The 25,639-nt window shown below is 46.8% G+C and overlaps 1 protein-coding gene across 1 annotated transcript in view; it reads left to right on the top strand.

Moving 5' to 3' along the window:
• RDH5 (retinol dehydrogenase 5) overlaps positions 1–24,101 on the top strand; it is a 36,249-nt gene extending 12,148 nt beyond the window's left edge. The window contains 6 exon segments of the mRNA XM_029594688.1: positions 1,287–1,624; positions 2,108–2,254; positions 2,257–2,306; positions 2,309–2,367; positions 5,168–5,331; positions 22,592–24,101. Coding sequence (XP_029450548.1) covers positions 1,312–1,624; positions 2,108–2,254; positions 2,257–2,306; positions 2,309–2,367; positions 5,168–5,331; positions 22,592–22,818 — 960 coding nt within the window. The 5' untranslated portion in view covers positions 1,287–1,311 and the 3' untranslated portion in view covers positions 22,819–24,101.
• Positions 24,102–25,639: the final 1,538 nt, after the last annotated feature.

A 25,639-nucleotide genomic window follows, 5' to 3' on the forward strand; every position in this document is an offset into this window, starting at 1 on the left:
TTCCACTTCCTTCCTTAACCTCTTCCTGCTGGAATATTATAATAATTAGCAGCTTTATGGTACTGTTTGTGCACAATGCTGGTTGCACAAGATCTTTCGCACGGTGCCATCACCAGAAAGCTCAGTCTGTCACTCCCATGAGATCTGTGACTCGGCACTCGGCAGTATCCGGAGCCCCAGTGCTAGGTCTGTCTCCCAGAAAGGCCCAGAACACAAAGGCACCCAAAATCTAAAAGCTCACCTCATGGGAGTCAGAACCGGCAGTAGTTATGCTCTTAAAATGGTTTCTTAGTCTTAATGACTGATCCCTCCCTCAACCCTCTTTGATCCTCAGTGTCCTTTGATGGCATCTCAGGGAGCGAGATGAAAGAAAACTCTGGAAATCCCCTTCCCCTTCCTCCCCCACACCCTGTGCCAAGCAGTGGGTGGAGAGAGACATTTCCACTAACTCCAGAGGGAGGATGGCAATTGTACTTAAGCCAAGATCCCCTAGTAATCCAGTTTAGGGGGGGCCTTCCTCATGACACTGAACACAGGCCTAGTTCAGAGAGAGGCTGCCTCGCTGACAGTCACCCCCCGCCCCCAGAAACAGGGGCTGCAAGCCTGCTAGAAGGGAGCCTGGGGAGATACGTCAGGTCCATACTTTCCTTCCCTGGAGCTGTGGTGCTTCTGGAAATACACAGCTCAGGACACAGCTCTCTGGGAAGCACACACAGCCAGTTCCGTCAGGTAACCCCCCAGCCACTCTCCAACAGGCAGGGCCGATGCAAGGGTATCTGGTGCCTTAGGAGAATCTTTAGTGATGAACCCCCCCCCTCCCTCAACTTATCTATCGGTGGCAGCGCCGGCCCAGCGCCCCCTCCTACTGAAGGCACCAGCACAGAGCTCCCTTTGGCAATATTGGGCTTTGGCACAACATCCTTCTGGGCCTCGCACTGGCCGGATTTTGCTGCTCCCAGAGCTCTGGCACTTTAGGCAACTGCTTACTTTGCCCAGTGGAAACACCGGCCCTGCCAAGGGATTACTCTGGGGTCACTGACAACAGTCAACAGGCTCAGGTTTGCATGTGTGACTAGACAGCAGCCCCTTCTCTCATCTCGGAGTCCTGCAGCAGCCCCCATGAGCAGAAAACGTGTTTAGTTGGACTTTGCTTTTTTAAGAGCATGCTCAGATTTGCCCTGTTTGTGAGGCAGGCAGGTCAGGGAGGGCTGGAGCGGGACTTCTTATGGGTGCCAGCTCCGTACAAGGCAAACATCCCTAATATCCATTTTCTTTATTTCATTCAGTCTGTAGGTCTCTTTGTGTGGCCATATGTGGTGTTACCTACTGGCCTTTATCCTTGCATGGGCTCTAGGATGGTTCTTCAGAGACCGTCAAACCATCAGAAGTTTCCAGGACAAACGTGTCTTCATAACAGGCTGTGACACCGGCTTTGGAAACCTGCTGGCCAAAAGGCTGGACAGGAAGGGCTTCAAAGTGCTAGCTGGGTGTCTCACGCAGAAGGGAGCAGACAGTTTGCGGAGCACCACTTCCCCCAGCCTGAAAACCACCTTGCTAGATGTTACCAGCACGGACAGCATCAAGAAAGCTGTGGAATGGGTGAGGACTGAGGTGGGAGCGAAAGGTGAGAATTCCGGGGTCAGAGAAGTGGCTGCTTGGAGGCTCAGTTTTCTGATTAGAACTGGAGGGTTGATCAGACTGGGGCAAGGTCTGTCTGTGCGTTGGGTGTACAGCTTGCCGCTATTATAGTCCGAGATCTTGCCGAGAGAGGGTGCTGACAGGAAGAGTAAGCACATTGCCAGATCCCAGCCTCTCCCAAGAGGAACCACGATAGGGCATGTTGGACGAGTGTGCTCTGCAATTCCAGTCTGCCAAGAGGGGCTGCTGTAAATGATGGTTTGAGGCTCTGGCCACGGAGGTCCTCCCAGATTCCTGCAATAGGAAATGCTGGTGAGCAGAGACTGCCCCAGATGATAGCTGAGCAGTAAACTCTGCTTGACAGTCTGTACAGCTGTGACACTGACTGGCTGATGAGGGTTTGATATAACAAGCAAATGTGTAGGTCACAATTCTCATTTGTTTACATCTAGTACTACTTTGTTCCCAGGTCTCTATGGATTGGTTAATAATGCAGGTATAGCCAACCCCATAGGCCCCACTGAATGGATGACGATCGGGGACTATCACAGAGTGATGTCTGTCAACGCGACAGGATTAATCGAAGTGACACTGAATTTCCTTCCCCTCATCAAAAGGCCAAAGGTCGGGTGGTGAACATAGCCAGCATCTTGGGGAGACTATCGGCCCAATGGAGGGTGGATACTGCGTCTCCAAATATGCAGTGGAAGCATTCTCCGACAGTCTAAGGTATGCAGCATCCCAACCCAAAACCTTCATGGGGAAGATGAGCCTTTGGTGCTGGGGATGGATATACACCAGGTTCTGAGAAAGCAATGAGGGGAACTTCCATATAAAGAGAGTGCAGCATACAGCCAAATTGTTCAATACTGTCCCAGAGCCACCAAACCCTACCCTGTATAGAATCTGGAACAGCACAAGAAGATTTTCATGATCTAAAAGGTTGCATTTGGCCTCTGACTTGTCCTAAAATAACACAAATTACACCAGAATGCCTGACACTGCCCCTTATGATTCACGCCAACCCCACTCCTGTGCTTAGCATGGCCTTTCCTTCCTGCATCAGAGGTCTATACATTAGAGAAGGGATAGGCAACTCCAGTCCTGGTGCCGCAAGCTGGTTGGATGTTCAGGACAGCTACAATGGAGGCAGTGCATGCAAACAGCATCTCATGAGGGTTCAGTGTGGATAAAAACTCAAGCAGCTTGTGGCACTCGAGGATGGGAGTTGCCTACTCATGCACTGCACTAATAACCCGTACCTGGGCCCACCAGCATTCTTTTCACAGGCACTAGATTATTGGGGGTTGGCTCTGGACTTTTACTGTTTCTTTTTTTTTTTTAAACTCTTTATTTTGAAAACACAGTAAAATAAATTACAATGTGGCACAGCATGCAAAACATCTGTAAATACAGGTATAGCATCAACTTAATATTAACAACCTTACTGTAGAGTACAAGTTGGCTGGGAAAGCTAAGACAAAACAGAATTTAAAATAAGTTCCCACCGTAGACAAAGAGCCAAGCAGCAAACAGAGACACACATAATTTAGACACCTCCCAATCCAATATATCTCTTATAACAATTCCCCCTTCAGGGCACAATGAAGTGTTTGAGATCAGAATCAACATGACATTGCTTTTTCCAGTAGTCAAAGCAGGGGGGAAAATTTCCAGAAGGTAAGTCACACTGCAGGAAGAAGTTGCGCAACCAGGAATCTTTGTTTGGATGGAATTACCGTAATGATCCCTCTCCCAAGTAAATCCCAAACGATGGTGTCAGATGTAAAGGCAAATTAATAATATCTGAAATTTCTTATGTGACCTATCCCCAGACTACACATATCCTAGGTCAGCGCCACCACATATGTGCCTCACTTCCCACAGCAATCTGGCAAAGTAATCTGACTCTCGATGCAGTTATCGGTTTCAGACGTATGCTGTAATCGCTATCACTATTCCTGTAACACCCCACCCCCCCATCCCCCCCCCCCCCCGCTTTTCCCTCTCCCCTTCGCCAGGCCCCAGTCTCCCTCTCTCTTCAAGTCAATTTGCGCTTAAGTACTACTTTCCTGTTACCATTGTCACTTAGTTGCTTTAATCCTCCCACCCCTACCTCTCCTAGCTCCCCTTCCCTGGCAGCCCTGTCCTTCCTTAAGATCTGAGTTAAGTTCTGAGTTACCTGTATACCAGGTGATCCTGAAGTTATCTTTATTACTCCCTTGTTATATGTAGCTTTCCCATGTTGTGATGTAAACCGGTGTGATATGACTTTGTCCCGAACGTCGGGATAGTAAAAAGAAGTAAATAAAAATAAATAAACAAATAATCCGGGGTCCAGCATGTTCTAGGCAACAATTTGATAGAAACTTCTGTCCCTAGCGGTGCAAATCGAACAACCATGGGAGGCTTTCCAAATTACTTCCCACACTTTCTCATCAAAAGTAGCCCCTAGGTCCTCATTCCATTCCTAATAGCATCAGGAACCGTTACTGTTCCACATCTGGCCTGAAGTATACCCCAGTAAATGTGAGAGATTCCCCCTTTTTTTTAGTGACGTATGTATTACTGAGGAAATCCTCAAAACCAGTGAGTTGTCTTATAGGTCTATGTAAGTCAAGAGAAGCACCCAACACCTCCCTTTACCTATTATAGGCTGCTTGAGATTGTTCATCTAGTTCCATATTCCTCCCCGAAGCATTGAAAATGACTTAAACCCCTCATCATCCTGAAGTTGTGTCAAAGCAAAAAGTCCCTTGTCCCTCTAGGTTGCAAAAAATTGGTCGAAAACTGCATGGGGCTATATATAGTGGATTCTTATAGATATGTGCTAAGAGAGAAAACTCTCCACGCCACTCTAAGGCCCAAAAACCGAGACACCTGCTTCCAGATCCCACTGTATGAGCAAGAATCGGGCTGGTCCTGCAAGCCAGTCAGCTCAGATAATTACTAACAGGCAGCATTAAGAAGGTCGATAATTCAACCACCCCCACCTCCACCCCCTTTTTCCAATGGCAACCATGCCTCCCTTTGTTGAACCAGCCTTAAGGCATACTAACTTAGCTGCCCAATAATATACCCTTAAATTAGGCAGAGCTAAACCACCCTGACATTTAGGCATCCGCAATTGTCTCAGTGAAATCCTAGCTGGTTTAGTATTCCATAGAAATGTGGCCATTATCCTGCACAACTCATTAAACACCACCACAGCGGGGACCATACGCAGAAGATATTGAAATTGATATAGTAATCGAGGTAATATATTCATTTTTAATAGATTACATCTCCCTATCCAGGAAATCAGTAAATCTGGCCACTTATTAATATCTTCTTTAATATTTTTGCAGGCAGTGCACGTTAGTTATAACTTATATAAGTCTAGAGGAATTAGATAGACTTTTACTGTTTCTGTTGCACCCTCCTTGAATCTCTCAGCCCCTGACTCTGCAGAAATATTCCCCTTCCAAGTCGACTACAGGAGTCTGGTCCATCACTAATGGCATGGCCTTTGTCTGCTTGTATCCTGTAGGAGAGATATGTACCACTTTGGGGTGAAGGTCAGCATTATTGAGCCAGGATTCTTTAAGACAGCTGTGACCAACTTGGACACGATTGAGGCGGCCCTACAGCAGCGTTGGGACCAGATGTCTCCAGAGACGAGGGAGAGCTATGGGGACACATACTTCAAGAACTGTACGTTCCAGAGCTACATCCAAATCTGTTTCCTAGGTAGCTACCAACTGGTTCCATGTCAGTTAGTCCACCTGGTCCAGTCCTGGTTTTATCCCATTTCATCTATGGACTTTAACTAAAATCATAACTACAAGAACACAGTTGTGAAGGTGTAAAACCTGGACTGGCTCAGTCTGTGCACATGATAGGAATTCAGCTGGCAATCCTAAGGCCTGCACAAGAGCTGCACTCTGCTTGGACCTCAACATCTTCTCCTCCTGCCTCTACATTCCTTGTATCTTCCCCATTCTGCTGCTCCCACATCTCTTCCCTCCTCTCCCCCCATAGCCTCTCCTTCTCTTTTCCCCCTTATTCTCCTCCTGCATTTCCCCATCGCTTCTTCTCTCCCCTTCTCTTCTCCTTTTCCTTCCTGATGCCCCCTTCACCCCAGGGTACAGCTCTAGCAGAAGCCAGTTTTGGAAAAGGTGAGAATGTATAGATTGCTCAGGCTGTGAGCTATTAAGTGATGCACTTTAGCAAGAGGTAAAACTGCTCAGGGCAGGTTCTGTAGCTTTCCTCATTCACTCCTGCTGAGGCCAGCAGCACCAAAAAACTCCAGGCTGCTCATCACCCAACTTTGGAGGGTTTTTTTTTTTCTTACGTCTCAAAATACGTAAGATCCTCCAGAAATGAGTGTAAAAATGCCTGGCTTCCAAGAGCCTTTCTGTTTTCTTTGGGATCCTATTAGACTTTCAAAGTACAAGAATAGTTTCATGTTTGGGTACATAAGAGTTTCTTAACTTTCAAAACCTGAAATGTAATAAAAACCAGCAGAGGAGATAAATAGGGTTACCGACTGGCTCCAGATTTTCAGGACAGGCTGATGCGGTCCTGGCTTTACCCCACTTACGGGCCAATGCGATAAAGCGCACCCAGCCTAGCGCAAAGGTTTACATGCGGTTGGACGCGTGTTTTAGTTGTGCTAGACTAGCACCAGATGAAATAAGGAGATTAGCGTGTCCAGAACATGCGCCCAAACAAATCCGTAGCCAATAGCGCCCATCACATGTAAATTCCATGTGGATGAGGCTATTAGCTATTACTCCTCCATGCAAAATATTGCTGGGCGCCCATCGCACATTTTTTATGTGGCAATCTAACTCCAGCCTGGGAGGTGGCATAAAGTCAATCTGTGAGTCAAGGGCCTGGTGAGAAATTTAAAATTACGGTCCTCTGTGGCTCCTCCTACTTAGGATCACCGTGACACTTACATTTACTCTGGACGCACAATTTAGACGCCCAAAGCAAGGGGCGCTTAGCTATGGTCATCTTCAGCAACCTCAGCAAAATCGGCCAGAAGAAGCGGGGGGATAAAAAAAACGGACGCTCGCATTGAGCGCCTGCTGCAATTGTGGGTGCCTGACGCCTTTGAACGCCAGGGACACACAATTCTCCCCCAGCGTGTCCTTTTTTACGCAGCCCCTCATTTAAATACTGCATCGGGCGCCCAGGGGACATGGCTGCGTGCACTTTATGAAAACAGGCGCTCAATACGAGCACCGACTTTCAACGCACATCTGATCGCATGCAGGGACTTGTAGTCTTGCTTTTCTTAGAACACCTGTTTCCCGATCCTATCCTGGAGGCACATTGCACTGGTGTAGTTTTCAGGGTATCTGTAATGAATATGCATGAGAGTTTTGCATAGTGTGCTTGCCTCACACCTACTCCACCCCTGCTCCTCCCTCTCCCTCTTCCCATGCTTTACCTCTTCTCCATAGAGGTATGTCAAGGGGAGAGGAAACAGGGAAGGGGTTGGGAGAGTCTGAGTTTCTTCCATGGGGGTTGGGTGAGGCGAGGGCATCAATAGGGAGGACGGTTTTTTCAGCCTCTCTAACTTGCTCCCTTTCCCACCTTGGCAGCAGCAGAGTTACCGGAATGCTATCGCTGCTCCCTCTGCTGGCAGCACTGAGGCTGTGGCTGTGTTCTTTATCAGAGGCATTTCCCTGCAAGGTGGAGTTTGCAGGGGTAGCAGCCTCGGCCGTACCTGGAGGGAGGGGGTAATTCTCTTTGAGGTGGGAACTTGAGAAACTGCTTACTCATCCTCCCTCCAGCTCGCTTTGTTAGTTTTTCTGGCTGCTTTCTTTGCATGCTTTAGGGACTCTCTTGCCCACCAGGTTCAGCAGTACTGGGTTGAGTCACTGATGGTCTTGGAGGCCTCAGAGATGACAATGGAGGTCCCTCCTGTTGCTGTTCCTTGGCATTGCTTTTGCTTGGTGGGCGACTGATTGTAATGGTAGTGGAGTGCGTCCTGTTGGTGTCAGCTGGGTAGGTCCTAGCAGTGGTGTTAGGGATGCTAGGACCTTGGCCCTCAGAGGCACAGGTGGATTTTGAGGTGGAGGGCTTTGCAGCTATCAGGGTGTTGGCAGCAGCTGCAGATGAAGGGGGCTGCAGAGGATGGAGGCTCCGGGGGTGGAAGACGTGTTGATTTTCTTCTCCTTGAAGCAACAACATACAAGTATGTCCCATTTTTCCCAGCACAGGCGGGATCTCACCTCCTCTGTACTATAGTGTTACTGTATGCAAGCTTCTCTCGTGTGGTATGATGAATGAGTCTTCCACCTCCTCCCTTCTCTGAGGCAGCTTCATGGTGACCTGCAAGCTGTAGGACAGGACATGGCGTATGGTCCTGTCCTTGCACCCCAGGGCTATCACAATGATGGGAGAGCGGACTTTCCCCAGAGGGCTTGGGTTCCCCATCAGCACTGCCTCGGGTATATATAGGGTGATACATTAAACGTCACTATCCTATTTCTGAGGACCTCCAGAGGCTCTGTCGGTACAAATACTCCCTCCACCACTATAATTCATAAGGTAATTCATGCTGAAACCACTTCCTCTTTGAGCTCCATCCTTCGGCTTTAGCAACCAATCAGATCACTTCGCACTGCTGCCTGTGCCTTCCTTGATGTCCCTTCGCTCTCCTACATAACTTATGTTGTGTATCTTATAGCCACAGTCCCCTGTTTTGTTTTTATATTTACTATTGATTGCCGGGGGGTTATAGTCTTTTAATTTTTGTTTATATCTATTATGTATGTACTGTAGTTACCCGCTGCGAATTTTGGAGAATGCAGGCTATACAATTGTTCTAACTAACTAACTAAATAAATAAATAAATAAATATGCCACTCACATGCGTGGCAGACAAGAGTACGAAGGGAAAATACTATTTTTCCATACATCTTGTTGGCCAACACAATGGCTGCAGGATCCACTACTTTGGCCAGTACTATTATGTGGGCCTTGACATTTGCCCCTCCCATAGCTGGGGCACCTGACCCCCTGGCTCTAGGTAAGACTGTGGTAGGGGATAGTAGACATACCATAATGATGCTCACCTGTTCTCTGACTGGTGATGCAGTCACCTCCAAAGTATAAGGAGGGTGTCTTGCCAGCTATAGTGACCCACCCTAGCAGTGGATGGAGCTGAGCAGCCAGAATGGTATTCACATGGTTGGCAATGTAGTGCCAGCTACTGAGGATCCCTCAAAAGAGGTGTCTCTGCCCCAGCAGTTGACAGTGCTTGGGGTGGGGAGTAGCAAGCTCAGCAGGGGCAGGAGTGGTTTAATTTGAGCCACTGCTGGGGCTGAGGCTGCTCAAGTTGGTGTTGCTGGGGAACAGCTACTATTGTATCTGCATACAATAACTGAGGGAAAATAATTAATATTGGTTCCCCAACATACCATTTACCCCATATATAAGGAGAACCTTAAGTAATATAAACATAAATAATTTTAAAACACACATTTATTAAGAAAGACACATCCTAATACAACCACACTAAATACATGTACAACCACACATTTAAAAACATCACGAACATGAATATCATATAGGCAGTGAATATTTATAAATATAATATAATCATAAACAGTATATCATTCAACTGAATCTTCACATATATTATACTAAAGTGCTTATAAGTGCAGATTCTCGTAGTTTTCAACTCCACAACTTTCCTCCATTGGTCACTGCCGTAATGTAATTCACTTGAGTACTGCCCGACTACTACTCCCGACGAAGATCTCCGTTTCACCTGCCAAGCAGGCTTCCTCAGGGGAAACTTCTAATATCCCTATAAACCAAAAACAACACCATTTACCACATCCCACATAAAACCAATGACTACATATCACTTTAACTATAAATCCTTACCATGTGTGTCCAACAAGGGACCGCACAAAAATTTGTATCCAAGTCATGAATTTCTCCAAAAATTTAATTCACTTCAACTTCTTCAAAGCTTTATCTCAATTCATCAATTTGGTCACGAAACTGCAACCACAAACAATATTCTCAATCATCAAAATTTAAACAAAAAGATGAAAGACAGCATACTCCTCGAACAAACGCTACCACCACATACCTTCAAAAAGCGGAAGTGACATCATCACTTCCTTTCTACAAGGATCTCCTTTCTACGCACCTCGTACATTGCCTACTCAATATATAGTCCTCAACCACCTCATCTACCAATTGAAGAACATAATAAATCCGCTCATCACCAATAATCCGATGCTACAGATACTTATGATGACCACACAATCACCAATCAAACAATCGTAATAAATCTGTTCCAAACCCCTCCAAAGAGTAACCAACAGATTACAACAAGAATTAAACTTCCATCCATACAATTATTTAATGAAAGCGCCCCACTCAATTGGACCATTGAGTCCATGTGGGCTCACAGTATTCCAGTTGAAAATGTAACGTTGTTCAACCCGTCTTAAATTGATGATAAGTCACCCCCAAACTCGAGCTTGATCTTTTTAATAATAAAAAATTTTAGTTCCTCTATCGAGTGACATTTAATCACTCCAGTGTTTGACCAATGGGGCATTCTCAACACATGACCGAATCCTACTTCTGTGTTCCCCAATGCGTAATTTAATAGCTCTAGCAGTTTGCCCAATATAAATAAGCTGACATGGACAAATGATTGCATAAATCACGCCATTAGAAGTGCAAGTAAACCTTTCAGGAATCACATGAGGCTGACTCAAATTAGAATGATAAAACACTTTCAATGGTAAAACATGCTCACAAACGGAACATGATCCACAAGCAAATTGACCCCCGTTCAGAATCTACTTCGCTATACTGACTCCCACTGAAACTTTAAATTGTCCCACAAGTTCTTCCGTTTTTTCAAAGAGAAAATAGGTTCATCAACAAAAATGTTCAACGGGGATAATACATGCCAGTACTTTTAACAATCTCTTTAATTGAAAAAGCCTTGGTTGAATAAGGGATGGTACAAACCATTCTAGAAAGAGGCTCCTTCTGCGAATTAATCAACAAGTTATCTCTGTTTGAAAACAAGGCACGTTTATATGCCTTTTTTAAAACAGAATTTGAATAACCCCGGTTCTTAAATCTGGTATTCAATTTTTCAGATTGTATTTTAAATTCATCGGTGGAGGTACATAAACGCCTATATCTAAGGAACTGTCCCACTGGTATGTTGTTCTTCAATTGCAGCGGATGAAAACTACGAGAATGCAAAAGCGTATTTTTATCGGTGGGTTTCCTGTATACAGTGGTCATAATCTAAAAATTCTGTAAAGATACCTTCATATCTAAAAAAGAAACAACATGTTTGTCCATAGTTACTGAGAATTTCAAGTTTGGATCACCACAATTAATTAACTTGAAAAAATTTTTTCAGATCCTCAACTTCTCCCCTCCAAACCACAAAAACGTCATCTATATATCTCCCCCACCAAAGAACCTGTGTATACCAGTTTGAGGAATAAACTACTCGTTGTTCAAATGCTGCCACATAAAGACATGCTAAAGTGGGCGCAATAGGTGAAAAAATCAAGACTTATATGTGTGGTTGTGTTTTTCTAAGGTTCTCCTTATATATGGGGTAACTATTGTATCTACAGCTTTTTGATTCAATTTAAGCATAAACTTCCAGCTGGCACCTGAGAGAGAGAGAGAGAGAGAGAGGAGAGAGAGAGAGAGAGAGAGAGAGAGGAGAGAGAGAGAGAGAGAGGAGAGAGAGAGAGAGAGAGAGAGAACCTTACTATAGTGCCTATGCCCTAGACAGGTATTTGAATCCCTATGGGAGGGCCACCTACTAACTCGGGGTGGGGATTAGGCATGAGTGTCGGGGGTTTGGGGGCCACTTTCGCATTCCACATGAGACGTACGGACAGAACAGTGGTCTCTAGTGCAGATTTGCTGGCCGTCGGAGTGAGGAAACTCACTCCAAGAAGAGATTTGGGCAACATTCTCTCCACCTAGCTTGTTGTTGCCCAGGTAGAGTGTCCATCAAGCTAGGTGGAGAGAACGTTGCCCAAACCACTTCTTGGAGTGAGCGTCCTCACTCCGACGGCCAACAAATCTGCACTAGAGACCACTGTTCTGTCCGTACGTCTCATGTGGAATGCGAAAGTGGCCCCCAACCCCCGACACTCATGCCTAATCCCCACCCCGAGTTAGTAGGTGGCCCTCCCATAGGGATTCAAATACCTGTCTAGGGCATAGGCACTATAGTAAGTCTCTCTCTCTCTCTCTCTCTCTCTCTCTCTCTCTCTCTCTCTCTCTCTCTCTCTCTCTCTCTCTCTCTCTCTCTCTCTCTCTCTCTCTCTCCTCATTTGCAATGCCCCCTAATGTGATATTTGTAAATGAGGCCCTAAGTGTAAATTTTTTTTTTTTAATATGTAACAAATAAATAAAATATTTGTGAATCCCTAAAGGAAAGTAAACCTGTGCTCTGCAAACAAAAAAAGAATCAGGGAGTGCTCAGAGGATGGAGCAGTGAAAAACTGAAAATGTGCTGGGCTCTTTAGCTTCACCAGGAAGGGCTGTAGCAGATGTCTGATTAGCTCAGCCGGGCTTCAGGGCTTGTGACAGACCCAGCTGGATGACTTAAGTCCCCCTTCAGGAGCTTCAATGCATACACAAAAAAAAAATAAAAGGTCAGAGATTGCTTCCTTAAATGATAAATCTGAAACAAAATTACAAAAGGAAATTATGGGGGAAGGGTAACATTAAATAACTAAATAAAACAAAACAGTAGAGACAGGGCTCTCCCTTTCACTTCAGTGGGAGGCTTAAGAGTAGAGCACAAAAGAAAGAAAAGTGCCCTAGACGCTGACCCTTGCCCTGAATGTCTGAGGCTAATCAGAAATAAAGTGCCCTAAAATAAAACTCACCCTAAAAACTAAAACCCTACCAACATGTGTGGGTGTAATTAGAAATTAAAAAAAAAAAGTGGACAAACCAATATGGGGAAGGGAGAAAAAGGCTGTAGTTGGAAACAGAGGAAGGCAAAGGAGCTGCCTTCCCCCTAAATAAACACAAATAAAATAAAAGTCTAAATACATGAAATAAACTCGGAATAAAGATGAGGAATGGACCCTCCACACAAACTAAACTAAAATATGTAGAAATTATAGGGTAGCTATTCAAAATTACCAGGCTAATAGTGGAGAGGACGTGGGACACACGCTAATCATATATCAACAGTTGCAAGGTGCATCACCTATGCAAGTATTCGATTTGCCAATCAACTTCAAAACAAGGAGCAATGCTTCAATACTAGGAGTTTAATAAAGGCTTTTTGAACATCTTGGTCATCCGAAATCAGAGAGCAGGCATATAAATACAAACAGCACAAAAAAAAAATTCCACCATAAAATGGATTCTGTGACAAAGAAGAATGGGCTTATAGCAAAGAAAGAGAAAAAAAAAGACTTCAGAGTTCACACATTCAAATGAGCAAAAGCTTAAAGCATATGGACTGGTTCAATCATTGGTCAAAAACCTCCACCTCCCTTACATTTATATTGAAAAAAAAATCTTTATGATATATTCATTTTTTAGAAAATGCTTTTTTAATATATTTTTTGAAAAACTTTTTTTTCATTAAAAAATGGAAGACCATATTGGGGTTCTGAATGTTGGTTTTCTACTATTTTATGTACCATTGTGTTTGGAATGTACTGGACTTGTATGTACTGCTATACATATTTGGTTATATAAAATGAATAAAGATATCATATAAAAAAAAAGGGAAGACCATCCATAAATTCTCCTGATTCGAGTGGAGAAAAATGGAAGAATGTAATTTAGATACAGCGTATGCACTTAATGCAATGGTACCACTTTTGTGCTTGTCATTTTTTTCAGTCCAGTCTTATGATGTTAAAGGTGTATACATGGTGTACTGTAAATACAACTAGAACACTTATCTTGTTTTTTTGATCAAATCTTATCCAAGTGTAAAAACAGGCTGAAAATTAACCGAAGGGTAATAAATCAATGCCAATGAGCCGACACTGACCGTTTCGCGTTCATGCTGCTTCAGGGCATTTACAGTACACCATGTACTTGCCTCGGAGACGAGGATTCGGATGTGAAGCGCAAGCTCCTGAGGCAGCCGTTCTGTTAACGGCGAAACTCGGCCAGAGTTGGGCTATAAGAAAATATATACGTCTCCACTGTAATAAAGTTTTGAAAAAGACCGTGGCATCTAACCCTTGTTGTTTTCCTGTCGGCTTTCTTAGATCGCCTACCTTCTTGCTTTTTGGGACCTGCCAGATGTCAACCAGGAAGAAGTGGCAGACCAACTCCCTCAGTTTAGCTGAAGAGGCTAGGTGTGACTTCTTGTTGTTTCTTTCAGAGCCTCGAGGGTGCAGTTAAAATTACCCTCAAGCACCATACCCTCGTGGACCTTCAAGCTGTAAAGGTAGATTGATGTCTTTCTGAAGAACAGCTGTCTCAAAGCGTACACATTTAGGAAAATAATGATTCCACTCCTGAGCTGGACCCTGAAGTGCAGCAGTCTTCCTGGCATGGCAGCCTTCACATAGAGGACTTCAGGCTGAAATGTCTCCGCAAACAGTGTCACCACCCATCAAGATGTAGTAGTGAAGTGGTTGAAGAAGACACTGCTGCGTCACTCTAGCAGCCATTTGGCCTCATCTGCTGGAGTGGTGTGGGACTCTTGGAGAAAACTCACAACGTACCCCTCTCTTTACAGGAAGTTGAGTACCTGGAGCCTCCAGAGCCCATCCTTACACTCATTGATGTTGAGTGTGTGTATGCTAAGAGCTTTCTTCTGCTGATGTTATTCTCAATTCCTTACTTGAGGAGCTTGAGATGATTGTAAAATTATGGAGGCAGATATGTTTATCCTTTCCATACACTTTGGCCCAGACCGATTGCCAGAGCAACTCTGCATCTGACCACTTCTCCAGCACCAAGAGCGCCTTCCTTCTTGGTGCAGGGTCTCCTGCAGGAACTAAAGGATCTCCTGCTTAGGGCTGACAAGTGCCTCAGAGTCTGCAGGTTCTGCACTACCTAAAGATTTGTCATTTGACTGATCACCATCTCTTGCTTCCCCACAGATGAGGATTTTGAAGCTTTTCCCCAGGGAGAGGCTTCCTCCTCAGGGAGAGACTTCCTCCTCAGTTTGAATTTATTCGGTCCCTCACTGCCCCGAGGTGGTGTCTCTAATTGTGAGGGACCTGCAGTCTCCCCAGCGATGGAAACTGGAGGCACTTGACATGGTGCCTCCAGAGCCGAGGAGAGATCCTCCAGCAATGTGACTGGTCCCTCCCCAGAAACTTCTCTGTAGGGTTTATGGTCATTGGTGCTGGGGCCTCAGGAGATGACACTTCCTCTCCCTCTGACATTCCAGCAGTGGATGTTTCCATGAAGCCAGTCTCCATAGCCAAGTCAGGGGTCTCTAAAAGTCTAGAAACCCCCTTCTCCAGCCATTTCCTCTGGCTGAACCCCCTCCTAAGGCTGGATCTGCCCTGCTGATTATATTGACTCCAGTGTCTATGACTGGGGTCAGACCTGGCTCCCCACCCTGGTCAAGTGGTAACTCAGATGGGCTCTCCCACTCCTCTTTAGCTACCCGAGGCTCGAGGGTCTGCCAGCCAGCCAGTGATGGTTGACGAGAGAGACAAGAGGCTTCCTCAGTTGTCCTGCCAGATGAGGATTTTCCACCCTCCTGATCCATGATAGTGGTGAGGGGATCTTCCCAAGGGAAATCTGCTGGTGGACCTTCTCTACTCAAGAGAGTTGATGTTCCAGGAATCGGACCTCAGAGGTTGTGACTGCTCGTGAATCTGATGCTTTAGGCCCCTGATCCCAACCCTTGCTGTAATTGTGCCTAGATATTCTGGGTCCGATCTCAGATCTCCTGTCCCACAAGAGACCTGCATCCTCCTCCTGACTTTGGGAGCAGGTTTTTCCTCCCCTGTACGTTTGCCCCACACCCACTCCCATGTCTCCTCTCTCTCCCTTTTCTTCTGTTTTATTTCTCCCTTCCTCTCAGCAGAGCTGTTATCAAAGGGGTTGGGAGGGTCAATGTTTATTCCTTGGGGTTGGCTGAGATGCAGACAGCGACAGAGAAAAAAGATGTTCAGCCTCTTTAACCTGCTCCTTTTCCTCCTCAGCAGCAGCCGAGTTACCAGAGGCTGTCGCTGTCTCTGCCTCTCTGCTGGAATTGGAAGGGAAGTTGATGCCTCTGCTGATGTTGGCCGCATTGTGGTTGCTGCCACATTTTTGTCACAGGCAGTCCCTTGCAGGGTGGTATGCGCAGGGTTAGCTGCCTCAGTGGTACCTCGAGATGGAAACTGGAGAAACTGCTCTCTCAGCCTCTCTCCGGTATAACCTTATTAGTTTTCCTGGCCACTTTTTTCAGCACATGTGGGAAACTCTCCTCTTGCCTGAGAGGGCATTGTTTTATTGGAAGTCTTGGGGGAAATCTGAGTTGACAGTGGAGGACCCCCTGTCAAGGCCTGCTGTTTCTTGGCACTGCTGGCTGTGTGACTGTGATAAGAGTGGAGGGGTGTGCCTGCCCTGGTGGTGTTAGGGATTCTAGGATCTTGGCCTCCAGAGGCACAGGAGACTTTTGGGGTGGACGGCTTTGCAGCTATAGGGCTGTTGGCAGCAGCTGCTGATGAGGCTGCAGAGGAGGGAGGCTCGGGGGTGGCAGACTTGGTTTTCTTTGCCTTAGGTCATACCTTACCAGTATGCCCCACCTCCCAGCATAGGAAGCATCTCACTTCCTCTGCACTGTAATACAGGGGTGCTCAAACCGGTCCATGGGACCCACCGCGGTCAGCCAGGTTTTCAGGATATTTTTAATGAATATGGGTTACAATCAGCGGTCTGTGGGCTAGCCTCATGGACCACTGCTCTCACCTCTACCCCAGTCCAGTCAGAAATGCTGCTGTGCATGCAACTGGGATGACACTGATGCTGCATGGTGAGGTGTGTCCTTTTTAGGCGCACAAGTGCGCCTCCCGGCTGAATTTAAAGGCACCGTGGTGGGAAAAGCCCCGCAGCTCCTCTTGATGACCTCAAGCCCTTCCTCCCTACAACCTGTGCCGAGGCAATAGGTCCACTACTGTAAGAAGAGCTAGTTGCCTCAGCATTTTCCTGGTCTTCATTTCTGTGTTCCTGGTCTTCATCTCTTCAGTCCCTGGTCTTCGTCTCTTCAGACCCTGGTCTTCGTCTTTGTCCTGTGGTCAAGACTTCGGTTCTTTGTCAGCTCCTTGCCTTGTGGTCAGACTTTTGTTTTTCAGTGTCTTCTTTGCCATCGCCTGCCTGCCTGTGCTGCTCCTCACCTCCCTGCTTGCCTGTCGCTCCTGCCTTCCCTCGGATGGATCTCTGGTTCTGACTTTGGCCTGCTTGATTCATGACTGCGCATGAACTCTGCCTGCCACTGACCACTGCCTGACTCACGACCATGTCCGAATGCTGCCCGCCTCGACCACCACCTGCCTCCGACTACGCCTGAACCCAGACTGCCCCGGACCCTGGCCTGTGACCTGACCATCTCCACAGATATCCTGCTCATCAGCAGAGGCCCCCACCTGCCGGCCCCAGCACCCAAGGGCTCAACCCAAGGGGAACAAGAGCTGGTATGGGTGACGTTCCAGGTGAGCCTCTGCCACAGCCAGCTCCACCAGCCGAGGATGGGGGCCTGCAGGGCTCATTCCTGAAGGGAATGGCCTCTGCTTTTCTCTCTCTCTCTCTCTCTCTCTCCAGTTCTCCGCCAAACGCTGCCTCATACGCATGATCCACCAGTGCGCCAGCAGCCGCTGTTGCTGCAGCCGTCAAACAGGGGATGAAGAGGTGCATCTTATCCACCGGTGTGACTTATCTACAGATTTTGCCGGCAAAGGTGTGACCTATACACTGGTGCAACTTAACGGTATCTGCTTCCCAGATCCCTGATTTGCTCCTGGACTTGAAATATCAATGTTTTGTGGATCAGGATAGCCACTCCTGCTTTCTTTGAACCTGAGGAAGGCCAATAAGCTTCCCCTACCCACCATCTATCCAATTTGCCATTCTTCTTGTTATTTAAATGTGATTCTTGCAGCATTGCAATATCTGCTTTATGTTTTAGTAGAGCTTTCAATATCTTACGTCTCTTAATTGGGAAGCACACTCCCTCTACTTTCCAGGATGCCACTCAAACTCCCTCTTTAGTCATTCATCAACGAGAACCAATTCTTGCATCCTGATAGACCTTCAACAAAAAGGGTCCCTCTCCCCAGCCTAGAATGGACCCCAGTTCCAATCAATCCAAACAAAGACAGAACTACATCCCAAGTATCTTGAACTCCTTCAGGAAGAAACCTACATAATCTCTTCAAATTAGCCAATGAACACCCTCCTTTCTCCACTTCCCACCCCACCCACCTCCCCATCCCCCATCTCAAAATCCCCCCTTCCCCTGCTCACCCATCCTCTACCCCTCCATAACCTCCACATCTCCAAAGAGAAGGAAACCACATAAAAAATGCCATGGAGCTCACCTATCATCCACCCTAAGTCTAAACAGTGAGAAAACATATGTAATAATAGTAAAAAAAAAATTTTTTTAATTTGTTTACTATTTTTACTATTATTACATATTACATATTACATATGAGAAAACATATGTAATAATAGTAAAAAAAATTTTTTTTTAATTTGTTTACTATTTTTACTATTATTACATATTACATATTACATATGAGAAAACATATGTAATAATAGTAAAAAAAAATTTTTTTTAATTTTTTTACTATTATTACATAGTACATATTACACTTACGCGGTAGAAGTGGCATAGGCGTGTCCACTTAAATTGTGCACACATGTGCGCGTGTTCAGGCTATGTTATAACATGCGTCCATGTACGCGCGTATGTTATGAAATGGCTGCGTCCCTGGGTGCGGGTCAACGAACTCGCGCATGTGTGCCCGCGCACTTCTTTAAAAGTAACCGTATTGGTGTAGCTGGGTTTAAAAAAGGTTTGGAGCAGTTCCTGAAGGATAAGTCTGTAGACTGTCATTAACCAAGTAGACTTAGGGATAAATTTTAAAAGCCCTGCGCGCCGGCGCACCTATGTTGCATAGGCTGCTGGCACGCGCAAAGCCCCGGGACGCGCGTAAGTCCCGGGGCTTTGCTTGGGCGTGTCAGGGGCGGCGCGGTATTCAGGGGCATTCCTGGGCGGGGCCGTGGGCGTGGTGCTGGCCCGGGGGCGTTCCAGGAGCATGGCCGAGGCCTCCGAAGCAGCACCTGGGCCCTGGGAATGGCGCGCCGGCTAACTGCCGGCGCGTGCAACTTACGCCTGCCTTGGGCAGGCGTAACTTTTTCAACAAAGGTAGGGGGGGATTTAGTTAGGGATGGGGGGTGGGTTAGATAGGGGAAGGGAGGGGAAGCTGGGGGGGGGCCGGAAAAACAGTTCCCTTCAAGGCCGCTCTGATTTCGAAGCGGCCTTGAAGGGAACGGGGAAAGCCATCGGGGCTCCCCTTGGGCTTGGCGCGCACAAGGTGCACATGTGTGCACCCCCTTGCGCGCGCCGACCCCGGATTTTATAACATGCGCGCGGCAGCTCGTGCATGTTATAAATCGGGTCTAAATTTGTTCGCGCCGGGTTGCACGAACAAATCTACGCCCGCGCGTATGTTTTAAGATCTGCCCCTTAGGGAATAGCCACTGCTTATTATCAGTTTTAATAGCATGGGGTCTATTTAGTGTTTGGGTACTTGCCTATTTAATGTTAAAGGATTGGCCATTGTTGGAAACAGGATGCTGGGCTTGATGCTCCCTTAGTCTGACCCAGTATGGCAACTTCTTATGTTCTTATGCAGCCACCACATAAGCTCTAATTTGCAGCTGTTTGACTGCAGCAGAGGTGGATGTGATGACGGGAGAAACTGGGGCCCAGATTCATGTTTTTTCCATGCCTTCCTGCCTTCCGCACTTGGCTCTCTAGCCGGCGATGCAACCACCTCACAGTTGGAAGGAGGGGTTCTGCCGGCCAGAGCAACTGCCTTGGCTATGAATAGGGCTGAGGCAGGGGGATGGTCATGGTGTCTGGCACCACCAAATATTCCCCCAAAAGAGGGGATGTCATAGCGTGCTCAGCAGCAGGAGTGATATTATTATGTGCCACTGCTGGAGTGGAATCTAAACACGTATGGGGTGCAGCAGTTTGGAGTGCCTGGGGGGTTGGCTGAGCTGATGACATTGCTTCAGCTTTTGGGGCACCTGCCAGAAATTGGGAGATTTTTAGTCTTCCAGTCAGTGGCGTGGTGAGGGGGGGGGAGGCCAAGGCTCCCGGGCGCCAGGTTATAGGGGGGGTGCCAAGGGGGCAGGAGATCCCATCCCACCCAAAAAGAAAAGGCTCTACAGCCGCCAGGGGTGCCTATTCCACCTGATGGCAGAGATGGAGGAGACCTGCAGCCTAACTGAAGGAAAAGGACTGGAGCTGAAGCCAAAGCCTACCCAAGAAAGAGATCTAGGCGTCATAGTGGATAACACATTGAAATCGTCGGTTCAGTGTGCTGCAGCAGTCAAAAAAGCAAACAGAATGTTGGGAATTATTGGAAGGGAATGGTTAATAAAACTGAAAATGTCATAATGCCTCTGTATTGCTCCATGGTGAGACCACACCTTGAATACTGTGTACAATTCTGGTCGCCGCATCTCAAAAAAGATATAATTGCGATGGAGAAGGTACAGAGAAGGGCTGCCAGAATGATAAAGGGAATGGAACAGCTCCCCTATGAGGAAAGACTAAAGAGGTTAGGACTTTTCAGCTTGGACAAGAGACGGCTGAGGGGGGATATGATAGAGGTGTTTAAAATCATGAGAGGTCTAGAACGGTAGATATGAATCGTTTTTTTACTCTTTCGGATAATAGAAAGACTAGGGGGCAATCCATGAAGTTAGCATGTGGCACATTTAAAACTAATCGGAGAAAGTTCTTTTTCACTCAATGCACAATTAAACTCTGGAATTTGTTGCCAGAAGATGTGGTTAGTGCAGTTAGTATAGCTGTGTTTAAAAAAGGATTGGATAAGTTCTTGGAGGAGAAGTCCATTATCTGCTATTAATTAAGTTGACTTAGATAATAACCACCGCTATTACTAGCAACGGTAACATGGAATAGACTTAGTTTTTGGGTATTTGCCAGGTTCTTATGGCCTGGATTGGCCACTGTTGGAAAAAGGATGCTGGGCTTGATGGACTCTTGGTCTGACCCAGTATGGCATGTTCTTATGCATGTGTTTGTGTGGAGGAGAGGGACTGAAGTCAGCATGCGAATGTGTGTGTGTGGAGGAGAGGGATTAGAACCAGTGTATGTGTGTATATATGAAGAAGGAATGAAGCCAGCCTGCTGTGTGTATGGAGGAGAGAGAATGGAGCCAGCACCTGTTTGTGTGTGTGAGTGAAGGAGAGGGAGTGGAGCCAGCGGGTGTGTGTGTGTGAAGGAGAGAGAGTGGAACCAGCATGTGTGTGTATATATGAAGGAGAGGAAATGGAGCCAGCCTGGGTGTGAATGGAGGAGAGCCAGCGCCTGTGTGTGTGTGAGTGAAGGAGAGGGAGTAGAGCCAGTGTGTGTGTGTGTGTGTGTGTGTGGAAGGAATGGAGCCAACCTGTGTGTAATGGAGGAGAGAAAATGGAGCCAGTGCCTGAGTGTGTGTGAGTGAAGGAGAGGGAGTGGAGACAGTGTATGTGTGTGTGTGGAAGAGAGGGAGTAGAGTCAGTGTGCCTGTGAGCCTGAGAGAGAGGGATCCAGCCAGCTTATGTATGTTTGTGAGCATGTGTGTATTTTGAAAGAGTGTTTATGTGTGTCAGTGACAGCATGAGGATGAACGTGTGTGTATATGAGTTAGGAGTAAGTTTGTGCACCTCCCTTCCCCTCCTGCTACTCCACAACAATCTCAGGTTGACTGGAAGTCAAAAGTTCCCAGGTAAGGAGAGTGAGTAATCCTTATTGATTTTAATTACCGTAATCAGTTTTTGATGTGTGTGCTGTTTTGAAATATTATATTAGTGTTTGGGAAATTTTAAAAAATATATGAGTTTTTAATTATTGGATGTTATTCTGTTCATCTGCTGTTTTGAAATATTAATTATGGGAGAAGGGTGAAATTACATAACTAAATAAAACCAAACGGTCAGTCCAGAGCTCTCCCTTCAGCTCCTGTGGGAGACTGTTAAGAGCAGAGCACAAATAAATGTAAATCAATCAAAGCTGAAAGAAAATGTGCCCTAAAAACTGACCCTTCCTAAAATAAAACTCACCCTAATGCCTTAAAAGTGTTTGTGTGGGTGTAATTGGAAATAAAAGGTTTAATCAATATGGGGGAAGGGAAGAGAGACTGCAGTTAGGATCCAGTTCCTCCAAAATAAATTAAAGTCTAAATGAAATAAACCATAACTAAAAGTGAGGACTAATGCCTCAGGGCCAAATAGATCAAAATTAGAAGGCTAAGGAAATGAAAATAGGGTGGTTTTTTGTTTTGTTTTTTTTAAATCTCTGCTGCAGGAGCTGGGTGTGAACACAGCCTCTCTCTAGGGGGATAAAGTCAGGGCTAGATCAATCTGTCCCGAAAACCTGGAGCCGGTTGGCAACCCTAGAGACAGGAGCTGAGGAGAAGGATCTTGCAAGGTCTTATCGGTGAGCAGGGCAGAATCTGTAATGGGGTGGGGGAGGCGAGGCCTTCAGCCACAAAGGATTCTGGGATTTGTACTCCAATGTTTCCTATGACAAGAGCAGGAATCCCACCCTAAGAAAGAATGGAGGCAGGAGTTTAGCCATCATGGCTTGCCCAGTGTGTTCCTCTCATAGCCTGTTCCTGCCGTGGAACCCCCAGAGCATCACCTGCTCCAGGACCCAGAGGATCCCCCCTTGAGTTTCAGCTTTCTCTTAACCCTTCTTCTCTTTCTTCCTCAGACCTGAAGGTGCAAAGAGTTATCATGGATTTCATCTGCGACCCTGATCTCTCCAAAGTCCCCAAGTGTATCGAGCATGCGCTGCAGGCCCGGTACCCTCGCAGCCGCTACAGCCCAGGCTGGGACGCAAAGTTTCTCTGGATCCCCGCCTCCTACATGCCTGCCTTTCTGGTGGATGCTGTCCTGGCATTGGCCCTACCCAAACCTGCCCACAAAGTCCTGTCATAGCAGGGCCAGGTGCTCAGAGCCCGCCCACTCACTGCCCTGGCCAGAACAAAATCTTTCCCAGTCCTGCTATGGTATTATTACAAGTGGAAGCCAGACAAGCTTTGCAGAAGGATTGTTAGGATACATCCAAGACGAGTTATGCTAACAAAAAATGCGTGAAGAGACAGAGAGGCCGGGTCCAAGTACAATCTCTAAACGACCAACATAACCTTAGTCCTGCTGGGTCACACATTAGGCCTTCCTTTTCTCCCTCCCACCAACTGCCTGTTTGCAACCCCTGCCTCCTCTTCTCTGGACCTCCCTTGCCAGATTCACCCAGAGTATCCCTTCCAGAGCTGGCTCTTCATTAGGCAGGCATGGCCAATAGGCTAGAGCACGGCAATTTGGGGGTCTTCCCCATAATTGTCGAAACCTGGTGGGCCGTAAGGGCCATGGCCTGACCAAAATCCGGCCCACCCGCAGAAGCACTGTGGGAGATCCAAGGCCACATGGGTAAAGCAGCAGTTGTTTGGCGGCAGAAGGAGGAAGAGAGCAGCTGTGCAACTCTAGGCCCAAACTGGGGCGGATTGCAGGAAAATTTCAGCCAGGGGGATTTTTTTTTCAAAACCGGCCCATTGTGGGTATCTGACTCGCTCATATGCAGCTCCTTTTTTTTTTTGGCTCTTCCGAGGGCCCACAGCTGTTTTTACAGCCCCCGCCAGCCTGGACTCTGGTAGCAGCCTGCAGCTTCGGTCTTTGGACCCGCTGGCCTGAGCTCTAGCGGTGGTGCTCAGCGAGCAGTTCCCTTTTTCTGCTCCACCGGCGGCTCTCAGCTGTTTTCTTCATCCCGCCGGCAAGAGAGAGAGCGAGAGGAAGGATGCGAGGGGAAGCGGCTGGACTGTTTCCAGCCGTCACGGTGCTGCGTGGGGCTGGGGGAGGGGGGGGAGGTGTCCTGTGCTGATTGAGGAGGGAACAGGCCCTAAGGAGCACGCAGCCGCTGCTGCGGGTTGGTGTTGTGCACAGCAGCTCCGCGGGCATGGGGGCCACTGTGACCAATACCAGCCACGTGGTTGGGCTGAGGGGCCCACCGGGGCATGTCCAAAGCCCCCATAGGCCAATCTGCCCCGGGTCAAAATGCTGCTTTGAGCAACACGTGACTCTCTACAGCTGCATAGTTCAAAGAACTAGTCGGGCCAGGTAGCAGAGAAGGAAGAGAAAGCAATCTGAGGCACCACCGCTCTCCTCCTCCTGCTGAGCATGGGAGGGGAGAAAGAGATCCTAAGAGGAAGAGAGAGCGAGAGTGGGGAAGAGAGGGAGGGGCGGGAGAGAGAGAAAGAGAGAGACTGATGGGGAGCAGGGGGAAGAGAATGACGGGGTGGGGCGGGAGCAGAGCTTGGCCATTCCCAATCAAAAAAAAGGTGATCTGCTGGCCCTGGACTATGCATGAGCACACAGGGCTCTACCAGATTATTCTACTGACCAGTGCTCGGTATCTCAGGCAGCAGAAAGCAGCGCTCTGCTTCCTGCTTCAGCCCCTCATCTCCCTTCCCAGGCAGTGTGCAAGGAACAGGGGGAGAGTAGGGTGAAGTTAACCTATAATGGATTTAAGGATGGGTTTATTATATTGATTTTTATTAGGTATTGTAAATCACCCTGAGTTGTATACAAAGAGAAGGCAATTAACCAATGTAAATAAAAAAAATGAATAAATAGAGCAAAGTGGTGGTGGTGGGTGAACCCCTATTCCTTAATGCAACCCCTCCCCTCCTGTTTTGCAGGGAACAGGAGAGGAGGGAAGCGAGGCTGGAGCTGACAAGAGTTTGGGTTTTGTCTGCATGTTTCTGTTTATACATTAGTGATCACCTGAGGGTTTTTCTGTGTGCGTGATACCACCATGAGATATTCTACTCATGGTAGCTCCTGTGCAGTCCAGTTTGTTTTGTTGTCCCAACGGGAGCAGCGTGGCTAATAATAAATTTGGATTTTTAGCCTGCCTTTCCAAATAATGCTCAAAGAGGCTTATATCACTTTTATAATTCAGATGTGATTCATCTCTGCCCCCAAAGGCTTACAATCTGTGGGAACCTGAAATACCAGAAGAGAGCAAGTTTGCTCTGTAGCAGGGTAGGCCAACTCCCTCCGTTACAAGGCAGATTATGAAGTAAACACAAAACCCTGCAAAAAGGCAACCCCTGTCCTCCAGAGTTGTGCCAACAGTCATATTTATATGTATTTATAGAAATAAAAATAGAATATACTTTTGAAAAATATTGATATTAAGTTGTTATTTTTATTATTATATTATACCTCAATAACAATGACAGAAACGTCCTCCATTACCAGGCACATTGTGAAATAAAGTAACACAAACCCTGCAAAAAGTTATTCAGAACCTATAGAGCAGGGGTGGCAAACGCCAATCTTCAAACACCACAAAGAGGCCTGGTTTTCAGGATATCCACACTGAATGCAAATCTACCTCATGCATATTCATTTTGGACATCCTGAAAACCAGGCCTCTTTGTGGTGTTTGAAGATCGGCGTTTGCCACCCCTGCTCTATAGGTTCTGAATAACTTTTTGCAGGGTTTGTGTTACTTTATTTCACAATGTGCCTGGTAATGGAGGACGTTTCTGTCATTGTTCATCCCAGTCTTTTATCCACACCGAATTCCCAATCTGGTATGGATGAATTGGGTTTAGCAGGACTAATGGTTCAGTGTCGCAGGTGTATTTTTGAATCGCAATAACTGTGTTATATAGTCCTTTGAGTTGGTTACTGAGAGACATTTCCCCTTGTATTTGCAGCGATTCAGGAAAAGATGGAAGAGGTGGAGGCCTTG

The sequence above is a fragment of the Rhinatrema bivittatum genome, chromosome 3, assembly GCF_901001135.1.
Source record: "Rhinatrema bivittatum chromosome 3, aRhiBiv1.1, whole genome shotgun sequence".
NCBI lineage: Eukaryota > Metazoa > Chordata > Amphibia > Gymnophiona > Rhinatrematidae > Rhinatrema > Rhinatrema bivittatum.